The 24,042-nt window shown below is 47.9% G+C and overlaps 1 protein-coding gene across 1 annotated transcript in view; it reads right to left on the bottom strand.

Annotated features, from left to right (window-relative positions):
* Nucleotides 1-21,685: 21,685 nt before the first annotated feature.
* The window catches only part of Cplx2 (complexin 2), a 79,677-nt gene continuing 77,320 nt past the window's right edge, over nt 21,686-24,042 (bottom strand). Inside the window, exons 3-5 of the mRNA XM_027941168.2 lie at nt 23,167-23,285; nt 22,843-23,018; nt 21,686-22,090 (exon numbers count right to left, since the gene is read on the bottom strand). Coding sequence (XP_027796969.1) covers nt 21,893-22,090; nt 22,843-23,018; nt 23,167-23,197 — 405 coding nt within the window. The 5' untranslated portion in view covers nt 23,198-23,285 and the 3' untranslated portion in view covers nt 21,686-21,892. The remainder of the gene's footprint in view (nt 22,091-22,842; nt 23,019-23,166; nt 23,286-24,042) is intronic.

Genomic DNA, 24,042 nt, shown 5'->3' with positions numbered 1-24,042 from the left:
CTTCTAATTGTACACTTCTGACAGCCTGGGGTAGTACAAGTTGTTTGGTTCCTGTGTACAACATAGGCCTCCGTGGGGGCAGGGGTGAGGTGCTGGCCTTACATAATAGATGTCCTTTGGTGTGCCCATTTCTTGAACCTTTTAATCCCTACTTCCATCATCTGCCATTGACACTTCTCACTTCTCCATTGCTTCTGTAAGCTTCTAGGAGTCATCTCTATAGTGAGTTTGCACCACCCCCTGGGGTGGGGGGGCACTTATGAGAGTGTTAAATCCTGCACCTGGAGGAGAATATTCCAAAGTTGATAAATACTCCTTTTTTCAACCTCAGCCCTGGCCCTCTTCCATCCTATCCCATGTTCCTGCCGGTTGTGTTGACCAGGTCCTGCAGCTCCTTTGGAGTTCAGCTCCCATCTTTCTTTATCAGGCTCAATATGTCGGTAGTGGATTTATGTTGTGACTTAACCCTAGTCATTAGTGTAGTCTGTTTTCTGTTGTTATAACAGAATACCTGAGAGTGGATATCTTATAAAGAAATCAGGTTTGTTCTGGCTCATGATTCTAGATGCCAGGAAGTCCAAGAAGCATGGCACCAGCATCTGATCAGCTTCTGGTGAGTGCCTCATGCTGCTTCAACTCCTGGGGAGAAGCAGAAGGGCAAGTGATCACCTATAGAAGACAGAGGAGGGGTCAGGACTGCTTTATAACAGCATGCTCTTTTGGTAATAAATTTAGTCCTGTGAGAGGGAGGACTCACTCCCATGAGACGGCATTCATCCAATCCTGAAGGTGGTCCTCTCTTGACCCAAACACCTCCCATTAGGCTCCACCTCCTGACACTGCCATATTAGGAATTTCAATGAGTTTTGGACAAGTCATACCATATTTAAACCATGATATTGGCCTAGTGGCCAGGAGGAGAAATGGGACAGATGCTGAGTGGGACACATGCTATCTTGTGCAGAGAGGCCCCTGTGTAGTTGTCAAGTGGGGAAGGTAGATGTCTTCTGAGGCTCACAGAGTTCAGAGGAATTGGGACAGTCAATATTTTGACAGAACTTCCACCCAGATGTTCGCATCCCATGTACCAGGGTTCCACTCTTTTTTAACCGGAGCCCTTGCCTTGGCCTGGCAGTCTGCCATGGTTGGAGTTGTACCTGTTTTGGAGACTGGATCTAGTTTCCGCTTTGTCTGCCTTCCTGCTGTGTGGCATGAGAGCCCCTTTAAATGTCAACAGAAGGGCCTCCTGCGTTCTCAGATAGCCTTCATGGCTGATTAATCATACCCAACTCTTTGTTATCATTTTCCAGATCAACTGGGTTTAACAATAGGCACCCAACAGGATTGTTCTTAGAGTTACTCTTTCCCCTTATTTCTCAAGTATATCACACCAGTTAATGAATTCTCTTTCTCAGGGATAGGGGCTAGGCCAGGGGCTACCTGTGAAGGGCTTCTCATGGCCAACTGAGCAGCAGGTGGTTCAGCTCCAAACTCTCATCCCAGGGTCTTCTTTCCTGACACACTTTAAGTTCCACCTGTGACAGGTTGGGCTCCTGAGAAGAAGGTTCTGTGATCGAGGTAGCATGTGGGTTTTATCTACCTCCCAACCCCCACCTTTTACTATGAATTAACGCCCGCATATCAGAGAAAACATTTGCCTTTGGTTCTTTGGGATTGGCTAATTTTGCTTAGCATGATATTTTCCAGTATCATCCATTTACAGACAAAGGCCATAATTTCATTCTTCTTTATGGCTGAGTAATATTCCATGGTGTATATCTACCACGGTTTCTTTATCCATTCATCTGTTGAAGGGCACCTACGTTGGTTCCATAGCTTAGCTATTGTAAATTGAGCTGCTATAAATATTGATGTGACTGTGTTACTGTTAAGTCCTTTGGGTATAAACTAGGAGTGGGATGACTGGGTCAAATGGTGGTCATTATGTACATAACAGGCAGTTATTTGAAGATATTTACAAGTGATAAAACTATAACTTAATCTAAGCAATGAAAAGAATGTACTGGTTCATGTGTTTAGGAAGATAACTTCAGGAATGGATGGATGCAGGAATTCAAAGGATGGATGCAGGAATTTGGGATGGGGATGTCTGTCTGTCTCTTTCCTCTCTCTCTGTCCTTCCCTCCACATATTGGCCTGTCTCTCTAAGTTTTCTGTTTTGGCCTCACTTCAGATACAGTCTGTCTTTGGGAAGCTAAGATGGCCCCCAACGGCTCCAGGCCCACATCTTGCCAGCTCAGCAACACAGGCAGAAGGAGTTGGTGAAGAAAACCCCAAGGATTAATAACATTAGGATAAATTGTAGGGGAAGATGCTCATTGTTCCAGGACTGGGTTGGGTGCCTATCCCTAGACCTGGGGGGATGAGGTCAGCCCCTCCAGATGGGAAATTAGAAGAAAGAGTTTTCCTAAAGAGAAATTGAGGTGCTGTAAAATCAAGGAGAGAAACTGCTGATAGAAAAAGACACCCACTACCTCTCCTCCCTGAAAGAGGATGAAAGGGCCTGTCTGGACCTGCCTGTGTGGGCCATGTGCTAATTCAGGAACGTGGCTCACATTCTACATGTGAAGCTTGTCTGTGTTGCTGCCTGGAGACACTGCATAGCTCATGGGCCGTGTTTTGGGGGGTGCATAAAGCTGGACTCAGCGTCAAAGGAATCCCAGTTTCTCAGGGAAATGGAAGAAAAATATTTGGGGGTCAGACAGACTTGGATGAGATTTTTTATGACCTTGGGGCTAATCGTTTATTGTCACTAAGCCCCATCAGCAATCTTATCTGGAGAGGAACAGATTCTCGCTGTGAGAATGAAGCAAAGACGTGTAAAAATTATCTGGCACAGGGCCTGGTGCACTGTTTGTTCTCCACGTATTCAATACACTAGTATTTTAAGTTGTACTTCTTGGCAAAAGAGATCATCTATTTGGGAAGTGGTGGTTTCCCTGGAAACAAGTTACTCTGCACAAAAGGTCAGGGACCTCTAAGGACGGGGACTCGCTTCTCTGACTTTTTCCCCTTCCAACCCACCCCGGGGTTTTCATCTGTCTTAAAACCTTTTTCCTCCTTTGGCTTAAGCTATTGATTTCTTGAAGTTCCACCAGATAGACACTATTTTTCGGCTCATGAATTTGGAATACTCAGATTCTCCGATGACCTCTTGGCTACAGATCCTTTGCTCCTTCTTCCCCTGGGAGTGAATTCTTATCTCTGGCCCTGGCACTGAGTTCATGTGGATTGGGAGCCACTCTGACTTCAGTTTGTCTCTCAATTATTCCCTAGCCAGTACGTAATTATTAGCATCTACTTTTTCCAGCCCAGGTTTGGCCTCCCCCCAGTGAGGGAACAGTGTGGCTGAGAACCAGGCCACACTATGTTCCTGGAACAAGGCAGCGGAGGGGCTGGGTGGCTGAGGGGGAGTGCTAGGGTTTGGATGTGGTTTGTCTCCAAGGGCTCATGTGTCAGAGGCTTGGTGCACAATGCAATGCGTTCAGAGGTGGTAGAAACTTTAAGAGGCTGGGCCTGGCGGCCCCTCAACTTACTCTCACTTCCTGTCTCTCCCTCTTATTGTGTTCTGCTGTTGTGATGCCATCTGCTATAACCCAGCCAAGAGGGGCTCACCAAAAGGCTAATCAATGGAGCTGCCCAATCTGGGACTTTGAGCCTCTAAATTATGAACTAAACAAAATTCTTTAGAAAGCACCCAGCTTCAGGTATTTCATTACAGCAATAGAAAATGTCACACACTAATAACGGGAGCCAGGCCGGGTGAGCCAGGAGCAGCTCTAACTCTCAGGCATGCTCTCTTTGGCCTGCCAATGTTTAAAAACATTTTTTTTTTACATTATCCTCACTGTATTCTTATATTAAATCTAGCATGAGATTAATTGCAAGATGGGCCTCTATTTTATTAAACACTAAGTAAAAAACAAAAAAACTCACAAACTCCGACATACCACAATTATAAGCTCGCCCGATCTTCAGTGATGTTAATATATAAACATATGTGCTTTTTAATGCGGTGAAATGCAATAATTACCAATATTTTAAAATTGGGAAAATAGTATGGAGGTTGGGATTGTGGCTCTGTGGTAGAGCGCTCGCCTAGCACAGGCAGGACCCGGGTTCGATCCTCAGCACCACATAAAAATAAAGGCATTGTGTTGTGTCCATCTACACCTAAAAAATAAATATTTTAAAAAAAAGAATGAATGAAAAGAAGACCAGGACCATATGATTCACTTACATGAGATAGTAGAATAGTCATATTCACAGAGACAAAGTAGAATGGTGGTTGCCAGGCGCTGAGGAGCAGGGGTGGGAGTTGATGGCTCATGGGTACAGAGTTTCAGGTTTGTAAGATGAAAAGAGTCCTAGAGCCGGATGGTGGATGGTTGTACAACAATGTGAATGTACCTACTGCCATGGTACAACTAGAAATGGTTCCGATGGTACATTTTATACTGTGCATATTTTACCATAATAAAAATATTACCAATTGAAAAGTCATATATTTTAAAAATTCAGCCATTTCACACTAAACTCCTGTATTCTGGTTTCTTCTGAACTCCAGCGAAACAGGGTCCATGTCTTTGCACAGTAACAGTCAACTGAAGAGGAATGGGCTTCCTTCTTTTGTTATTTAAAATCTCTTTTTTGATATACCTTAATTTTATTTATTTATTTTTTTATGTGATGCTGAGGATCGAACCCAGGGCCCCCAATGTGCTAGGTGAACGCTCTACCACTGAGCCACTACCCCACCCCCTAAAATCTCTTTATTTTAAATAAATAATATATGCTTTTAGGATTCAACAATCAAAACAATACAAAGCAGTAGAGAATGAAAAATCCAACTCCACACCTGTTGCCATGCACTCTGTTCCCAACCCCTACCACAAATAAACGCTTATCTTAATTTCTTGTGTATTTTCCCTGTGTTTTTATGCAGATACAAACAAATACAAATAGCTTTCCCTTCGACTATTACTTATCCTGTCTTTGCTTTGATAACAATGTGTCGAGCAGACATTTCTAAAGCTGACCCCAGAAAGCCTCTGCCAATGGAAGCCTCCTCTTTCTTCTTTGCATCCCAGTGGGCTCCAGGGGCCATGAGGGTTCAGCTTCTCAGTGAACGCCAGGACCTATAGCTGGGGACAAGTAGGTTGAAGGTGAGGGGGTAGGATGAATAAAAGGAATATTTCCAGGTTTCTCTTTGCTGTCAAAATGTGTGTTGATGCTTCACTCTGCTCTAAAGGCTCTTGGATGAGTGAATGGCGATGAAGAGATAAACCAGGTACCTGGAATTCATCATTTTTTAGGCAAGAGGATGAAATGAAAACCAAAATGGACAATTTAAAGACTACTGTGGGGGGTATAATGTTGGGTAGGTAAATAGGATATTTTGAGCTTCTGATGTCTCACTTCCAAATCAGAAATATTTTAGTCCCTACCTTTTAGGGTTATTATGGTGATTAAGAGCAACAGCACAGTGGCTGGTATACAGTAAGTACTCAATACATAGACGGTTCCTGACTTAATGATAGTTCGAATTAACACATTTTTATTTTATGATAATGCAAATTAGGAACTACACTTTGAATTTTGGTCTCTGCCTGGGCTCCAGTGTGCAGTTTGATACTCTCTGATGTTGCTGGGCAGTAGCACCAAGCCACAGCTCCCAATCACTGCCATTGGATTATGAGGGTAAATAACCAATACCCTATGGTGTAATATGTTGCCAAACTATGCTATTAGGGAGATTAAGTGTATTAAGTGCATTTTTGACCTATGATATGTTTAACTTACAATGGATTTATCGGGACACAATCCCACCAAAGTTGAAGAAAATCTGAATTATCTCTGATGGGGCATAATGGAGAGGCTGAGACTTCTGCAGGTGACACCAAGTGGGGTTTTGAGGGCCAAGTAAGAGTTTGCAAGGTGGAGAAGTAGGAATAGTATGTTGCCACAAAGGAAGCAACATGACCTATGTCCAGCTATGAACTCTGTTTCAAAGAGAATGTGACTGAACCTCATACAGAAGATGTGATCTGCTCAAGGTCAGGCTTGCAGGGATGAAGAGCTGTGTGCCACAGCCTGTTAGGTCAGACTGAATTCAGAAGTCAATGCTGCCAAGACTCATTCATGCAGTTGGAGTTTCTAAGTTGTATTGTCTGCTCAGTGGTCAGATCACATGACCATGCCTGAACCAATCATGTCAGGTAGGAGAATGTGGTTCCCTCGCCTAGTCGCTGTGACCATTGCTGGAGCCCTGGGGAATCAAAAGTACAGGGGCTGAGAGTAGGGGTTGTTCCCTAAAGTCATTCTGAGGACCTGCATCTAGAGAAGGGGAGATTGTTGGCCAGCAAATTCAGCAAGTGTTCCTCACAAAAGCCCAGAGAAACTTATATCCTGGTCTGTGACCCTGCGCTAAGGGAAGCACAGGGCACCTGAGATGGGGCGGATAGGAAAGCCCTTGGAGGAGGTATGGAAAAGCATCCATCCTGAGGAGCCAGATTGCTGATTCAGGTGCACCATGATGGAGTGGGAAGCATTCTCATCTCCTCCCTGCACTGTCTTGTTCTGCAAATACTAAGGAGCTTTTCCAAATCCTGAGCTTTCACGATTCATGGGCCCAAACATGGACACCATCTGATGAGGCTCTCCAGGGATGAGTAGTGATGATGCAAAAAGAGGAAAAGGATTTTATGAATTAGTACTATCCCCTAGGGGGACAAAACCAGTCCGGGGGAAGCTAGAGAGGTGAGCCCAGTCCCCATGGTATCCACTGACCCTTTGTACAGAGAAACCTGTTTCCAGGGCAACCACTACATCCTGATTGGATACCTCACCTTGCCAGAGAGTGCAATTTGAAACATTCGGGTCTATAATTTATTTCTAACATTCTGTGTACAAGGCTTTCCATATATGATCTCCTTTCATCCTCTCTGCATGAAGCTGTATCATCCCCATTTTCCAGGCGAGGGAACCAAGGTTGTAGGAAGTGGGAAACTTCCACAATGTGCCCCCTGGGAGGAAGAAAAAGCCAAGTTCCCCGAGTCTGTTGGATGTTCAAGCATTTGTTCTTCTAAGCTGAGACCCCTTTGATACCAGGGGCCAGAGACCCAGAGGCAGCCTGATGCACCCAGAAACATAGTAAGTGGGGGTGCTGCTTGTGCCCTGCAGCCGCTTAGCAAATGTTCTGAGGAAATTCATCTATGAGACACTGGCAGAGAGAGACTTCGCCTCCTGTCCCCAGTGTCCTGGCCTGGACAGTTTCCTCCTCTCAGACTCCCCCAGACCTGACACTTCCTTTCTCATCTGGCAGTCTGGGGCTCAGATGGGGACTCCCTAGGTCCCATTTCTTCAGTGGGAAGGACAGAAGGTTTAAGAGAGGTGGGAGTAGGTGGGGAGGGGCAGGGCACAGAGCCCTGGGTCCTTGAGGAGGCGGGACGCAGGGAGGCAGCCTCATTAGCCTGTCCCCAGGGGACTTGGCAGCCAGTTATTAAATGCTCCCTAGGTTGGTGAGCTTGGCAGATGAGGGAAAAAACAATTGTGGGAACTGTGTGTGTTGGGGTAGGGGAGGGGAGGAGGCTGAGTCTGTCTGGACCAGAAAACCCCCTTGTCTCATTTTTTGCTGAGAAGGCTGAGATTGGGAGTTCTCCATGACCCAAGGTTATCATCATGGTACGAACCACTTCTTGGCAGCAGGTATGGCCATGATCATCCTTGGACGTAGGCAGGGTGCTGATTCAACCGTGGAGCTGGTTCTTATGACCACTATAGGGTTTACCCTCATCTTAGAGGCTCCTTGGCTTCCCTGATAGCTGGACAGGAGGCTGTGATCTCCTGGACTCTAACCCTTTCTTGCCGGTCTCCAAAAATCCTCCCAGTTCTATATGTAGTCTTGGGGCAGTTCCCCAGCCTGCTTTTCTTCTTACTTATTTCCTGCCCTTCCGCCTCTCAGCAACGACTCGGCTCCCTGCGCTTGCCTCAGAGGTCACTTCTGGGCAACCACCTCCTGGATATCTCTGGGTCAGTTCCAGGCTCCACAGACTCTGCCTGTTCTCATCATCCTCTGTGGTGCCCCATCTCAAAGAGGGGCTCTACTGTCCACCCACTAGCTGCGGCCTGAAAACCAGGACCCACCCCCAACTCCATTCCTTCCCTGACACAGTTCCTTCTGCCTGGAATGCCTTCTCCTCCACTTTTTGTTGTCCTGGGGACAGAACCAGGGCCTTGCACACGCTAGGCAAGCAGTCTGCCACTGAACTACACCCCCAGCCCCTGCTTTGGGTTTTAAATTTCTGCTCATTCAAGAGTGAGCTCAGCTTCTGACTCTTCTAGGACAAGCTCCCTGGATATGTCACCCTCCCTGCTCCTAGCAAGTTTAGGTGTCTCTACTCTGGGCTCTGGTGACATCCTGCATGCTTCTGCATTATGGCACTGATGGTGCTCTATCGGAGTTGACCACCCTGTCCCGTGGCTCACTTTTGGTGCCCAGAGGGTCAGATTGCTGTTCCTAGCATCCAGCTCAGAGTCAGGCACATGGTTAATGCTCAACTAGGGCTGCAGGAAGGAATGAGATATCTGTCACCCAATTTCTTGAGTGCCAATATTGGGGTCCTTAATGTGTGCCTTGATTTCCTATGGCTGCTGTAACAGATTACCACAAACGAAGTGGCTTAAACAACACAGATCCATTCTCTTACAGTCCTGGACATCAGGAATCAGTTGGGGCTCAATCTTACTGCGCTGAAGTCAACTCTGCACAAGGCTGTTTTCTTCAGAGAATCATTTTGCTTACCTTCTCTGGCTCCTAGTAGTCACTCATATTCCTTGACTCGTTTTGATATCTAGAGATACTGGACTGAGTCCTTTTCATGCTGCCATTGCCCCGGTTCTCTCTTCTGTCTCCCTCTTCCATTCTAAGGATACTGGTATTTTCATTGAGCCCCATTGGATAACCCACGATAATCTCCCTAATTCAAGGTCAGGTGATTACCAGCCTTAATTTCTTCTCAGCCTTAATTCCTATTTGGCATGTAAGGTAACAACATGTTTAAGGAACTGTGGCTATCGATATCTTTGGGGGGAACCATTAGTCTGTCCATCACAATGTGGAAGAAGCTAGAGAAGCCAGTGCCACATGGGGAGAGGGACAATGCTCTGTGAACTCCAAGAGTTGAGAAAGATCAAGGGCAAAAGCACAGTGGAGATCACAAAGCAGGATGGTTTGATGTAGGTCAAGTGGGTTTTTGGGAGACCCAGAAAGGGCTTCCTATGTTTAGTGGTTAGACTAGCATGTGACAGAAATCTAACCTCACGCTAGATTTAAGTACAGTAGTCCCCCTTCTTCTGCCCTTTCACTTTGGATGGTTTTAGTTACCTGTGGTCAACTGCAGTCTGAAAATATTAAATAGAAAATTCCAGAAATAAACAACTCATAAATTTAAAATTGCACGCTGTTCCGAGTAGCATGATGAAATCTCATGCATTCTGTTCGTCCTGCTTGAGTTGTGAATCATCCCTTTGCCCAGCATATCCACACTGTGTACACCATCCACCTGTTAGTCACTTAGGCACTGCCTTGGTTATTGGAATGACTATTGCAACATCACAGGGGTATAAGAAAGAACAGCATTATCATTAGGATGAAAGCATTTAAGAGTTTTGTGTAAGTTTAACAAAGCAGTAGCCAAATTTTCCAGAGTACATTTTTAACCCCATTTGAGCCAACAGCTGTTGAGCTGAAGCTGTTAATGATTTTATATCTCCTCAAGTCACTGGAAGTCAAGTATCTCAGGGTCCTCTTGTAGTGTTTCTTCTCTTTTGAGGAGAGTGATTATCTTTTTTTTTTTTTTTGGTGAAATCCTTCTCATTGATTACTTTGTGATCAAGTAAACCTTATTTTACTTAATAATGGCCTCAAAGTGGAAGAGTAGTGATGCTGAAAATTTTAGTATATTGTTATAGTCATTCTGTTTTATGATCCATTATTATTGTTAATCTCTTACTATGCTTAATTTATAAATTAGATTTTTTTTCATACTGGGGATTGAACCCAGGGGTGCTTATCCACTGAGCCATATCCCCAGCCCTTTTTTATTTCAAAACAGGGTCTTACTAAGTTGCTTAGGGCCTTGCTAAGTTTCTGAGGTTGGCTTTGAACTTGAGTCCTCCTGCTTCAGCCTCCCGAGCTGCTGGGGTTACAGATGTTTGCCACCACACCTGGAATAAATTAGATTTTATCATAGCTTCATATATATATAAGAAAAAACATGGTATATACTATTTGAGGTTTCAAGAATCCACCAGGGTCATGGAACATAACCCCGTGGATAAGAACAGACTACCATAAAAAGGGGATTCATTGACATGGGGAATGAAAAAAGCCACAGGTAGGAATTCCTCCAGGGACAGCTTGGTTGAGGTTCAGGTGATGTCCCTACAATTCTATTTCCATTCATTTCAAAAATTTCTTCGTCTCGCATTGGCTTCATCTTCAGCCCACTTGACATGGCAACGTGGCAGCGGCCACTCTTGCCTCACGGTCTGCGGGTTCAAGTCCACTGATGAAGAGCTATGGCAGCCTCAGCAAATCTCACTGTCCTGCCTGACGTCCCCCAAGTCCCCATCATAGGGCCAGGGGAACACTTGGTGCTGATTGGATTGTGTTCCATCCAAATCATGCATAGATGATAGGGAAGAGTGGGGAACAGTAGGCTCCTAAAGGAAATTCAGGGTGCTGTTTTACCAAATGGGTGGTACTCCCCACTCTGTCCTAGGGAGCACTGGATTGGGAAGAGACATGGATTGTTTCTGGTCCCACTGCTGCTTTGCTGTGTGACATTGAGTAAGTTACTTATTAGCTTCTCTGGACCTCCCTATAAAGTGAGGGGGTGGGACTGGATAGTCTCTAAGGGACCTTCCAGCTCCCACAACCTGGCCACTCAGGCTTTTCCCATCTGCTTAGCCCATCTGTTTTCTTGTATGTGTAGACACTAGTAGTAAAAATCCTTAGAAAACCCAGTGCGTTTTCTGTAGGGACAGTTGTGGGGAGTGAGTGGAGCTACACTCGGGATCTGTGGTCATTCTAGGGAGGCACTCCAGGCTCCGTTTTCCACGTGCAGGGTTGGGTGTGGGGGAGGCAGGCCCCAGGTTCCTAGGAGGATTTAGGGCCTGAGCAAATGATCAGGGGCCATCACAACCCATGTGTTTACCATGAGAGCTGAGCCTCACCAGTGCTTGTTCTCAAAACCTAGCATGTTGCCACGGCTGGGGGTGGCATGTGAGTTTGGGGGGTCCCCATATGGCTGATTAGAAGTCTCAGTCTGGATTCCAGGTGATAGTGGGGTCAGAGATTGGTCAGCAACAGATAGGGCAGGTCTGTGGGTGACTCAGGGGTCATACTGATTGGCTTTGGCCACATGCGGCTTCTCAAGCACTGTCATTTAACATTGTGTACATTTTACTTGCTCCTTTGTTCTTTGTCTGCCCCTTGACTAGAATGTCAACTCCATGCAGGCAATGACTTTATTCTGTGTGGCATCTCCAGCTCCTAGAACAATGCTTGTCTTCTTGTAGGTGCTCAATAAATCATGGTGGAGTGTCTAAATGCATCCGGGGGTATTCAGTGCTTTTTGTATTTGACTAGTGAGTTCCCAATTTTCCTGCTCATTAGAACCACCTGGAAAACTCTTAAAAATCTCCGTGCCCGGAATGCACCCCATATCAGATGAGACCAGGTACATTCAGGGTGGCTTGGCCATAGACTGCACCCCATACCAACTGAGTCACAAAGTCAGGGACTGAACTGGAGTCAGGCATCAGTATTTTTTTTAGAAGATTATCTCAGGTTAATCCACTGTGCTGGGAAGTTTGAGAACCACTGCATCTGGCCACGTACAGTGCAGAGGACAGGCACCGTTGTGAGAGGACACACATGATGGCCCACACACATGCAGGAGGAAGGAGTGGGACTAAAGATGGAGCTGCAGTGAGGCTCTGGTTCTGGGTGGTAGGATGGAGACTTTTTGTCCTAGATCTCTATCACATTCTCCGGACACCCGCCACGGAGGTGATTACTTTGCTATCACAGACTGGATTTTGGCTGCAAGTCAAGAAGAGCTCTTGGTTCTCAGCTAAACGATGGCAAATCAATTTGAGGTCTCGGCTGGAGTTGCTGATTAGTGCTGGCAACCAGGGAGCCTCTGGCTGTCAGAGACAAGGCAAGACTTGGCTAGGCCTTTGGGAGGAGGTGGAGGTGGCAGGCAGGAGCAGGGGGCCAGCTTTGGGGTGCAAGTGCCTAGGTTTTCTCTTGGGATGCATAGGAAGCCTTGACAGGTTGCTGTCCAGACGTATAGGCACAATTTCCATTTATTTAGAGCAGTAGTATTAATAGTATTAGTTGTCAGTTTTAAAAAATTTACAGTGTGTTCGGTATCTTAGAATATATGTTGTGAAACTGACCTTGCAAATCTTATAGTCCTTCTTATTTATTTATTTTTGGTACTGGAGATTGCACCTGGGGCGCTTTACCACTGAGCTACATTCCTACCCATTTTTTTTTTAAATTGTGAGATGGGGTCTCCCTAAATTGCCCAGACTTTGTCTTTTTTGCAATCCTGCCTCAGCTCCTGGAGTAGGTAGGACTTCAGGTTATTTTCCCTCTTAATAGAGGCCCTGAGAGGTAAAAATAAAGTGCTCCAGGTTCAAGGGCTTCAAAGGTCCAAGCCTGGAACCAGGTGTGTCTGTGAAAAATTCGGATGTTTTCCCTTGATGAGTGGCTGGGTGCTGGTTTTCATGTCCAGACTATGAGCTTGAGGGCAGATTCAAGTCTGAAAGGCAGTACCTAGCCCAGGAACAGTCATGGAAAAGTCCCCTGGGGAGAGTTTACTGAAGGCAGAAAGGAACAAGGAAACATTCTCTAAATGGGTGGATGAATGGAGTTTACTGACTTGGGGCTGAAGAAAGAGCTGCAGGAGGTTGAGGTATGCATTGTGAGGTAGGCAACCTCCAGGAGAGCCCCAGTCCCCAGGTACCTTCCCTTTGGATTCATGCTCTACACAGTGTTTCCCATATTAAATCAGAGCTGGTCTGGGTGACCAATAGAATACTGCAGAAGTGATGGTGTATGGCTTCCAAGGATAGGTTCCAAAAGACACTGTGGCTTCCACCTTGCTCTCTTAAATAACCTAGCTGCCATATTGTGAAGGCATTCAAGTTCTACAAAGAGCCTTCCCTGAAAAGGAAACCTCCTGCCAGCAGCAGTTGCCAGCAGAGTGACTGAGCCACCACAGCCCAGATGACACTGCAGCTCTGGATGCCATCTTGGTGGCAACTTCACGATAGATCCCAATCTAGAACTATCCAGTCAAGCCATTTCAGAATTGCTGACACAGAGAAAATGTGAGAAAAAATGTTTACTGCTTGACATCACTAGGTTTCGGGGATAATTTGTTACGCAGCAACAGATCACTACGACACATAGCTAAGTTTCTTCTGAGCTAAAGATTCAAGAGAGCTTCCTGAAGGAGACAGTTATTCTCTCTGTCCCCTAACTTTCTTGTGACCCTTTCCTCTCAGCTTGTCTTGTTGTTACAGTGAAAAGACACAAGACAGATTGTTTCAAATCCAGGCTTGAATGACAGGAGGATTTTGTAATGAATTTGTAATGATTGTAATGAATTCTTCTCCTTGTCCTTTTTATTTCTTCTCCCTCCTTTCCACTCCTCCTTTTATTATTTTCCTTCACCAGTTTTGCCAAATTAGCAGTAGTATTTAGTAGCAGGGCAATCGATTTTTAAGTACATGCTATATGTCAGGGACTGCGATAGGGGATCCTTAGACATGACCTTATTTAAGTTCCTCAGTGATACTAGTAGCAGGGTTGGACTTTATTATACTTAGTTTTTAACAAATAAGGAAATCAAGGTCTGCAGCAGTTGAGTCATCTGTGCAAGATTGGAAGGAAACAGCATGCAAACTTGGTTCGTCTGGGTCAAAGTCAAAGTTCATTCCCATTGTATTCCTCTTCTTCCAAGACTCAGCTTCCATGTTTCTATAGTGGGATAATACTAACCTTATAGGTCCCTGTCAGGATGAGGTGACTTTAAAGCCATTAGCTCTTGAGTATGACATACACAGTTGCTTGGTGAGTGAGGGCTCCCTCGCCCTTTTTCCCTCCCCGTGTGTATTAATATGGGCTCTCTCAGCCCTCATGGAGACAAGGCATGCCCAGCGGCTCCCGCAATGAGAGCAGCAGGGAGTTGATGTGGCCAAGAGCTGTAGACCCCGGGGCCTGCCCTAGGATAAGGTGGATGTCCTGGATTTGGAGTCCAAGGAAATTTGACACCAGTTCTGATGTCACCCACTGAGCCGGTACCATGGGCCAGCTCTATGCTTCAAGCTGCGAAGGGCCCTGCCTGAGCTCATTTGGAGAGAGGGAGAGCTGGAGTCTGCATTCATACCCGGGTTGGTGCCCATGGCGAGGCTGGGTGTGGAGAGACCTCTCCAGCTGGAGGATCCCAGCTGAGAAAACATTGTCCTCAGGGGGTATTGAATCATCTCTCAGATCAGGCAAGAAACCCCAATTAATTACAAGTGCTAAGTGAGTGGTCTGGAAGCAGGATTTTGCAGTCAATTAGGGAGATGCTGGAGGAGGTTTCATTAACCCCCTGCCTCCTGGCAGCTTTCAGTTTAGGTTAAAGAAGGGCTGTCTCTGACTAAAATGAAGGCTGACTAGAATAAGCCTTTGATAACTGAGGGAATGCAAGCCAAGAGTGCCCTCCACCAACGATGACAGAGGAGCTATTTTCAGATTGCATGGGAGGGTGGATAAATCCCCTTCCCACTCCAGGTTTCTTATTTTCTAGATGCTTTGGTCCTATGGCGAAGCCAATAGCCGAGACCTTGCTCTATTTGGGGTTAGCCTGTGCTAAGTTCTGTTTGTGCTTCTCCTGGGTGAGCCAGTGTGGAACACAGATCCCCCACCAGACTCTCCCCAGATGCCTCAAACCCAGAAGCCTCAAACTCATGTCCTCCGCCTGTGTTCCAAACCTTGGAGAATGGTATCATCCAAGGCAGAGAGGCGGGAATTAATCTGGAACCTCACTCCTCCGTTCTCCCTATCTCCAATCCAGCCAATTTGCTTTCCCATATATCCCTGCTTCACCCTATCCCCTTGTCTTTTCCAGAGGTCATTTCCAACTTGACATTGCACTAGCTTCTCCCTGGAGCTCCTCTTACTCTTAGTTTGTTCCCCTCACAGCCCTGATAATTGCTCCATCTACATACCTGATCATGTCACACCTTTGCTTAATACCCTTCACACTAACACTATTAATATCCATGGCCTTCAGGGAGAGCCCCAAGCTCTATCGCTTGGTGTACCAGTTGATGTCCCCAGACTCTCAGCCTCTCTCTGGGAGCTCGGTAAGTCCCTGCAGACATCTCTTGCTTTCCCCCTCTAACCTACTACCCAGATTAAAATACTTTTGTTTCCCTTATGCCTTTGCTCAAGCTAACCCCTCTGCCTGGATTGCCCTCCTGCTCCAGGGAGGACTCATCTCAGATGTTGCCTTTTTCCAGGGAGCCTTTACCAAGCACCTGGTTGACTGGTGTCCCATGCTGGATGGAGGGGGCTGGGTGATTTGTATTCTTGGTGCACAGGACAGTGCTGAGCATGTGGTAGAAGCTCAGTGAGTAATTCTTCAACAGAGAGGATTAAGATTCCTAGAATAAGGATTTCAGGATTAAAACCCAGGGGTGCTGGTATTTACCCACCAGGACACAGGGCACAGGCACACTGGGATCTGAGTGGAAAGGAGAGGAGAGGGGAATTGTTTACTGAGAGGAGAGGGAGTTGTTTACTACGGAAGGATCTTCAGGAGGTCGTGTCTGGGGTGCTGAGCACAGATGGATTCCCAGGGAAACCCAAATCCCTGCTGTTGTCTTTCTCTCCAGTCTTCAGCCTTGACAGGCCTTGGAGACAGCCAGTGGCTCAGAGAATGACCTTAGTTTGGCAGGAGTCCTGGGGGAAACTGCCATTGGCCACTGCCCCTGTATTGACCCATTCCTTTAGCATTTGGGACCCTGTGGCTGAAGAGGATTGGAACTGTGGCTTCTCTGAGGCCCTGCTCAACTCTAACGGTTTGTAGGGAAGGGAGACTTTTGGCTGTTTCTGTTGTAGGCAGCTTCTGAGACTCTCAGTGATCCCACACCATGGTATTCACACTCTTGTGTAATCGCCTTCCTATAGGTGTGGGCGGGACCTGTGACTTTCTTCTAACCAATAAGAAATGGCAAAGGTAATGGGATATCACTTCCACAATTAGGTTATGTAGCATTGCGGCTTCTAGGTTGCTAGCAGACTCTTTATTGCCTTCTTGGCTTGCGTGCCTCAAATCAGGCTAGCATTCTGTGAACTGTATCAATGAAAGAGCCATATGGCAGGGAATGGAGGATGGTCTCTGGCCATCAGTCTAATAGGAACTGGATCCTGCCAGCAACCACATGAATCTGGAAGGCTCAGCTGAACCTTCCAATGAGACCCCAATCCTGGTCTGCACCTTGCCACTGCAGTTTCTTGAGAGACCTGAAGCAAAGGACCCAGCTAAACTTGTGCCCAGCCTCCCTAACACCCAGAAATTGAGAGATAATAAGTATGTGTTGCCCATATAGAGCTCTTAAGTTAGGGAGGGAGACATGCGCAGTGATACAACTTACAATGGAATTTGCAAAGAGCCATGCGCAGAATGCTTGGCACTCAGTGATAAGAATGTGTATGCAGGGCCCCGTTTACTTCTCACAACAGCCACGGAGGTCAGAGGAATTGTTACCATACTATTTACCTGTGAGCAAACACTCGGAGAGGTTAAGTGACTTGTTCAAGATCATCCTTCTGGTGGTAGTGTGTGACCCAGAACACTCAGCTGTGATGTTCTGTGTTGTGTAAACGCAGCAAGACTCTGCTCTGGGGACAAGGAACTGTATCAGGGTGGACCTCACAGAGGAGATGATATTTGAGCTGGATCCTGAGAAGTCTGAGGAGTTATACCAAGGAAGGGGAGGTGTCATTCATCCAGGGCACAGGGGATAGGATATGCAAGCACAATACAGCATGGTATGTGGGGTGACTCAGGGCACTTGAAATCGAGGTGGGTGAAGGTCTGACCTAGGTTGGGGGTCATCACCCAGGAACATTTTGACCATTTAGATGTTATCCTGTAGGCAGATGTCAAGGCATAGGAGGGTGTTGTGCAGGGATTGCATTTTGGTAAGTCTCCTAGGAGGGGCTGGGAGACAGGGAGAGGATGAGTGGGAGGGAAGAGGGTAGCCAGGATGTGGGAGACCCTGTGCTTGGCAATGGGAAGTGCTGAGAATTTCAGGTGGGGTACTGACGGGAGTGCGAGAGTGGAGGGGGTCTCTGGTCTGGTCCTGACTCCTCAAAAAGACCTGGGAAGTGTCTGTGTCCAGGAGGAATGCTGAGTAGAGCCCTCTCTGTACGTCCCCAGCTTCTTACCCATGGCCTGGCAGAGAGTAGATGCTCCATCAATGTTGGTGGAATGACTGATTTATAGATCTGTGCCCACCTGAGACTTTGTGGTATTCTCAGAATGACATACCCTGAGGAGCTTTCGGGGGGGTAGAGAGAGTTGGGATATGGGGGTCAGCCTAACCACCTGGCCTCTGGGGTTTAGAGTTGCCATAAGGAGGTGAGTGATCCTGGAACTTTGGGGCCAGCCCCAACTGGTCTCAGTTGATTTCTGGGAGTCATTTCCATCATGTCCTTGCCAGAAGATGGGTTAAATGGAAGATTTTTCTGGGGCCTCTAGAGCTCTGTGGGATGTCTCTCCTCAATGGTGAGTCAGTGCCTCTGTTTAATCCTGGTGGTGTTGATGGACAGAGCAGATAGACAGACACATTGTTGCTGTACAAGGTCTTTTTCTTTCTTGTCATGGTTGGTTTTGTACATCTTAGCATTTGCATCATACAAAGGGGGGAGCAACAGCCATGGCTTTTGGTCAGGTTCAAGGGGGCATGAGGGAGTGGCCCTCCCCTCCCCCTAGGCACTGACACATTTAAAAGAAGCAGAGCAACAAGGACACAGCACAAATGTAGGAAAGGGGTTCCCCCGCGTGAGCAGGATGGTCCATCTCACCTGGGTCTCAGTAGGACTCCTCACCCGCACCCCAGGGCCAGCAATGAGCACCTCCCATTCTCTCCCCAGTGAAGAGGGTGGGGCAACAGGAGTGGGGACTGGAGCTGGGGACATTTGGTGGGAGGCAGGTCTTAAGACCTGGAAGACATCCCCCATTGGAGTCGGTCTGACTCCCAGCCTCCCTGTGCAGTCAGGAGCCTGTGGATGGAACAGGTGGGCTGTTGGGCTGGGAACTCCTGACAGCTGAATGTTTGGGGGCTCTTAGGGCTGGGGAGTCTCCCCATGTCCCTCTAGCCACTGCTGCTTTGCCAACTGGCTGAACCACCTATGAAGGGTCCTGGGCTGCAATGCTTCTCTTTGTCTTATACACCTCGGTGGCCTCTCAGCTTCTTGCTTCTATTTGAAGGAGCACCTCATGAAGCTTTGTAGTTAAGGACATACCTTCCAGGCACTTTTGTGCGCAGAGTAGGGGACATCCACATTTGGAAATCCTGGTCCATCACTAGAGCTCAGCCTGGGGAGATCCAGAGAAGCCCTTTTCCTTCTCCCTGGTGGTAAATCCCAGACCACAGGAGCCTGGGCCGCCTTCCTGCAAGCACATGCATGCTCCCTTGGCCTCAGTCCATTTTTACCACCTACCAATGATTGCTCTTCCCTAGTCTCCCTGGGTGTCATGTATGTATGCTGAATTCTGGGGCCTTCCCCACTCAGTGTGTTACACTGCCCCATTTCTGTGTGACACACTCATGTTCCTTCTATCAAGTGGGTCACACACATCTCCCATTGCAGGTATGTTATGTGACCCTCCCTTCCCCTGCTGCAACACCCCATGCATATTTTGCCCGCCCCCCCCAACTAGTGGGTTGGACAGACATCCTTTCTGGGCCACCCATTGACTTCTACCCACAGTCAAGTCTTTGTCAGAAATGAGAGTCACTCTATTCCCTGGACCCAACGGTGGTCACTTGGCAGTGGGTAGAGCCAGGTGCGTGCCAGGCAGAAACTCTCTCCCTGACCCCTGCCTCCAGAAAGACCTCAAGTCCTGCTGCCCGGGAGCAGAATGGAGGAGTCTGGGAGGTGCACCCAGACTAAGCCAGCCCAGCCTGGAGGGCACCGAGGTGGAGCTGAGAAGCCCTGAGCCCACCCTGGGGATCCAGAGGGGCTGTGGAGACCACCAGGGACACCATCTGAGGACCTGGGGTCCCTCAGGTGCACCTAGGGTATCTTGTATGGCTGGGTCCCCTGCTCATCTGCATCACTTTGTGCCCTGGCATTAGCTTCAAGGTCTGAGGGTCCCTGTCAAGGGGGAGACCTCTCTCAACACTGGTATCCACACCTATGTCCAAGTGGGACTCACACAGGATTTAGGGAGGTCTGGGGCCCCTGAACTGGGCCCTGTCTGTCTCTGGTCTGAAACCCCAGGCCTCTTGAGAATGACCATCCTGCCTGGATAAAAGACACAAACAGACAAGCAGACAACAGGGGTGCGAGGTGGCTCCCCATCACAGACACAGGCACGGTCAGACAATGGTCCCCTGGGGGGAACCCACAGAGGGGCACAAGGGGAGGGGGCGGGGGCGGGGGTGGGGGTGGATGGAATGTCCAGGGAGCTGGAGCTGCTGAGGCCCTGCTCCCCAGAGAAGGGACAGACCAGGGGACTGTTCTGGTTCCCTAAACATATGGATTGTTTTGTCTCATCTTTAAAGTATTGCAGTCTAACTGATATGGCTTTAACTATTGGAAACGGACAGAGAAGACTCCTGTCTCTCTGAAATAAAAGCATAAATCCACTAAAATGGAAAACCCGCAGAATGCAAACTGGGGCTAATGGGACAGGGGCTTCAGGGGCAGGCAAGTCGCCCCCTCCCTGGCCCCTGCTTTTGGGATAGGCCCTGGTAGGGGGCTAGCATGGCTTCCTGGGGCACTGTCTGGGTCTGTCCCAGTGGAATTCTGGGAACCTCAGACAGGAACCCTCCAAGGGTGAGAGGACTCTAGGCCAAGGACAAAGTCTCCTGTTGGATGTAGCCATCTGTGACCAAGGGTCTCAGGCTTGGAGGGGGTGTCTTCCCCACATTCCTTCTCTCCAAGCACACATCCATGCACACAACTGCCTTTTCAGACCCCTACACATGTGCACAATAGTCTTACTACGTCTGACACTTCTCTCAAACACACACTTCTACATTAACCATGAATCTATCACTCTGGACACACGTGCCATTTTGAAAACTCATGCATATTCAAGCTAACACATGCAATCTTAAACACATGAGATGGTTATCACACACTTAGGACATAATCGTGACTCAAATATATCACCTCAAACAAGCACGCATACACAAGGCTGCCTAACAGACAATCTCTAAAACAGAGATTTGATAACCAACACACACGCATTCTCAAGACTCACCTCACTCTAACTGTACATATATGCTAAAGTCTCCGGACACACGATTGCTGCTGCAGTCTCAGCCACGCAGTATCACAATGGACTCACACTTTCCTCCCTCATTTGCTTTCCCCCCTCCTCTCTCAACCCATTCTCATACAACTGACTGAATGGGAAGCCTTGAAAATCCGGGAGGGGGTAGTTGGGGGACAAATGCCAGTCCCATACATCCCAGAGAAGAGTTTGTTCTTGGCCAATAGGATGAATGGACAGATAGATGCCTTCTGTCAAGTGGGAATTGGCTTCTCCCCAGTGGCTTGGGGCTTTGGCCGGGAAGGGTCCTCCTGGGGACCATGGGGCCCTGGAAGCACATGGACAGGACAAAATGGGGAAGAGGGATGGATAGGAATGGGGGCAGCTTGGCCACACCAATGGGGGGGGGGGTCCCATGGCATAGACCATCACTGCCCAATGGCTCCAAGTGTTTTCTGTGGGCCTGGGCAGCCCCTTGGCTGGGCAAGCTGGGTCCAGCCTGGCAGTGGGGTCCCAGGACCTAAGTGGGGTGAGGGGAAAAGGGGTTGCCCTACCCTGGGGGTCCTCTACAGATGTGCTGAAGTCCAAAGAGGATCTGTTTAGAGGGACCAACTTGGCAGGGGCCATGCCTCTCCGGGAGGGGTTTGGGGAAGGGTGTGCTCCTGGGCTGGGTGTCACCAGGAAGAGAGGAGAAGAGTCTCAACCTCCTGCCCAGACCCTGGCCTGGCCAGACCCAAGCCCTCTCAGGCTAGGACCTTATGGAACAGGCTTACCCTGATTCCCTTCCTCAGAGCTAGGCCACTCAGTGCCCCTGCCCTGACCATGAGGCCCACTGAGGTATCAGAAGCCAAAGATCAGCATGCTGGGCAGGGCTGGAATGTGTCATTACTTTGGCTGGCTGGGGACAGTGGTCCTCCTGGCAGTGGGGAGCACGAAGGAATGTATGGGGGTTACCACACTAACATAGAACTTAGGCTTCCAGAGGGGGCCACCCAGTGCCTTTGGCCCTGGGTTCAACGCCCCCTGCTGGAGAAAAGCTGTCAATCCTTTTTTTTTTTTTTTTTTTTTTCAAGCTGCTTGGGAGTGGAATGGGAATGGCTACCCAGGGATGGAGGAGGGTGTAAGGGAGGGCTGAGGGGGAGGAGCCCCTGGCCAGGGAAGGGGGGCAGAGGCCAACTGAGGTTTTCCCCTTCAGAATTGAGACTTAATTGAATAAAAAGAAAAGAAAGAACAAAATAAATTAAAATAAAAAAGTAACAAGTGGAGAGGGAATGGGGCAGGAGGGCTGGTTACTTCTTGAACATGTCTTGCAGTGGCCCAGGCAGGTATTTGAGCACCGTGTCCAGGATGCTCTCTTCTTCCTCCTCGTCCTCATCCCCGCAGCCTGCAGGGATAGCCTTCTTGGGCCGGGTCAGGCTCCCCTCACAGGGCTGTTCGAGGGCTGCCTTCTCCTCTGCCTCTTTCTCCTCCTTCTTCTTCAGCCCATACTGGGAAGAAGGGCAGAAAGGAGTATGAGGAAGGTGGGCAGGACACAGGAGAGAGCTGAATCTCCAAGTCATGCAGATAGGTTGACATGCTCATGAGCACTCCTAAGCCTCAATCTCCTTATCTATAAAGTGGGGCTAAGGGTGCTTTCTCTGTAGGACTGTGCCTGGTCTTCAGAGTGTAGATAATTAATAAAAGAGAGACTGTGTTTGGGCTTCCCTTTATAATTTAGACCTACAGATAATAAATTCTTGCTCTTTTGAAATCCCCAAAGATCTAAACACTGAAAAGTTTTCCTGTATGTTTGGAGCTAAATTTCAGTGACAACACCAAGCTTGAACCAAGGAAGATTACTTACAGTCTTGATTTGTTGTGTGGTGCTCCCAGACAGGCACCTGACTGTTTGGCACACAGACCCAGATTCACCGGAAGTGCTACCTAACAACACTGTCAGGTGTTCAGGGTACTATAGTATTTTCTCTAATATCTACAAATTCTCAACTCCACGCAGTTTTGACTTGGAGTGTCTTGCATAAGATATTGTGGGCCTGTCGCACTTGCTATGTGCATTATCTTATCTAATCTCCATAATGATTCATTGAAGGAGGCATCCCTTTGACACCCATTTTTTTCTGATGAGAAGAGTGAGGCTCAGGGAAGAACAAGATCTAAGATGAAAGCACAGGATTGAGGGGAACTGGAGGTTGGAGCCCTATTGCCCTCTCTGCCCTCCACCCTTCCAGGTGGTGCTGACCTTGTCGCGAATCTGCTGCCGGACCTTCTCGCGCTCAGCCTCCATGCGCGCATGTTTGGCCTTGCGCTCTTCCTCCTGCTGCCTCAGCGCCTCCTGCCGCTCCTCCTCCTTCTTCTGTGCATCGGGGTCCTTTTCCTCCTCTCCCCCCAGCATCTTCCCCATGTCCTTGGTGGCCCCTGTAAGGGGGTGGGAAGAGAAGAGATGTGGTAGATTGGGAGACAGGGTTGAGGAGAGAGGGGCCAAGTGAGTTGAGGTCCCCTCCCTTTTGGGCCAGGACCAGTTCAGGAATGTGCTGTGGGTCAGGGAAGGTGAAGCGGGACTCACCTCCGAGGGCCTGCTTCATGACGAAGTCCATGCTGCCGGCTCTGGTTAATGTGCCCTAGCCAAGGGCTGAATTCGCATGCAGAGCCCTTGCCTGGCCTGGCTTGGGGAGATGTTTCAACCTGCAAGAGAGAAACTGGGAGTCAGATGGGAGAGGCCTCTGCCCAGGCAGTGGGGTGGACTTTGACATAAGGCAACTTTACCCTTGTTCACACTTGAGCACCCACTGGTCTTAGGCCAAGGCAATGTCCTGGTAGGAAGGGAGAGGAGGTGGAAAGGGGCAATTTCCCGAGAAATCTTCTGCTTCCTATTTTAAAGCCATCATCTTTACCATGTTGTTCTAATTTGATTGAAACCAGGAATACTGGAACGAACTTGGAATTTGGTGCAGGGTGCATTTTCATGCCTCCTTACGTGACATTCAGCAAGTTACTTAGCTTCCTTAAGCCCCCAGTTTGCTCTTCTGTGAGACAGAAATGGCAATGTTTTCTTTCTCAGGTTACTGTGGAGATTGGAGAGAATCCAGCCCAGGCCATTGGATCAACCCATAAAAATAAATGAGCATGTGCTTATGGCCCCAGCAAATCAGAGGGGCATGGAAAAATGGGGACAGCTGGCTTGGATGAATATGCCCAGACTTTGGAAATTAGACAAATGGAAAAAAAAAGTTATTTTTTATTGCAGCATGCAAGTTTTTTATATTTTGTAGCTTAATATTGATTTTTAGTTTGAATTACACACGAAGGCATTGGAGACATTATAATCTTCTTGGGGCTTAGGGCCTTTAAAGTACCTAGCATGGGCCTTGTAGGCATTCTGCTAATGTTAGTCCTTCTTCCCTTCTCCCTAAATCACCAACTTTCATTTTTATTATTATTT

Source organism: Marmota flaviventris, chromosome 5 (assembly GCF_047511675.1).
Source record: "Marmota flaviventris isolate mMarFla1 chromosome 5, mMarFla1.hap1, whole genome shotgun sequence".
Lineage (NCBI taxonomy): Eukaryota > Metazoa > Chordata > Mammalia > Rodentia > Sciuridae > Marmota > Marmota flaviventris.
The sequence above is the reverse complement of the archived record's forward strand: the minus strand, read 5'-3'. Positions and strand labels throughout refer to the sequence as shown.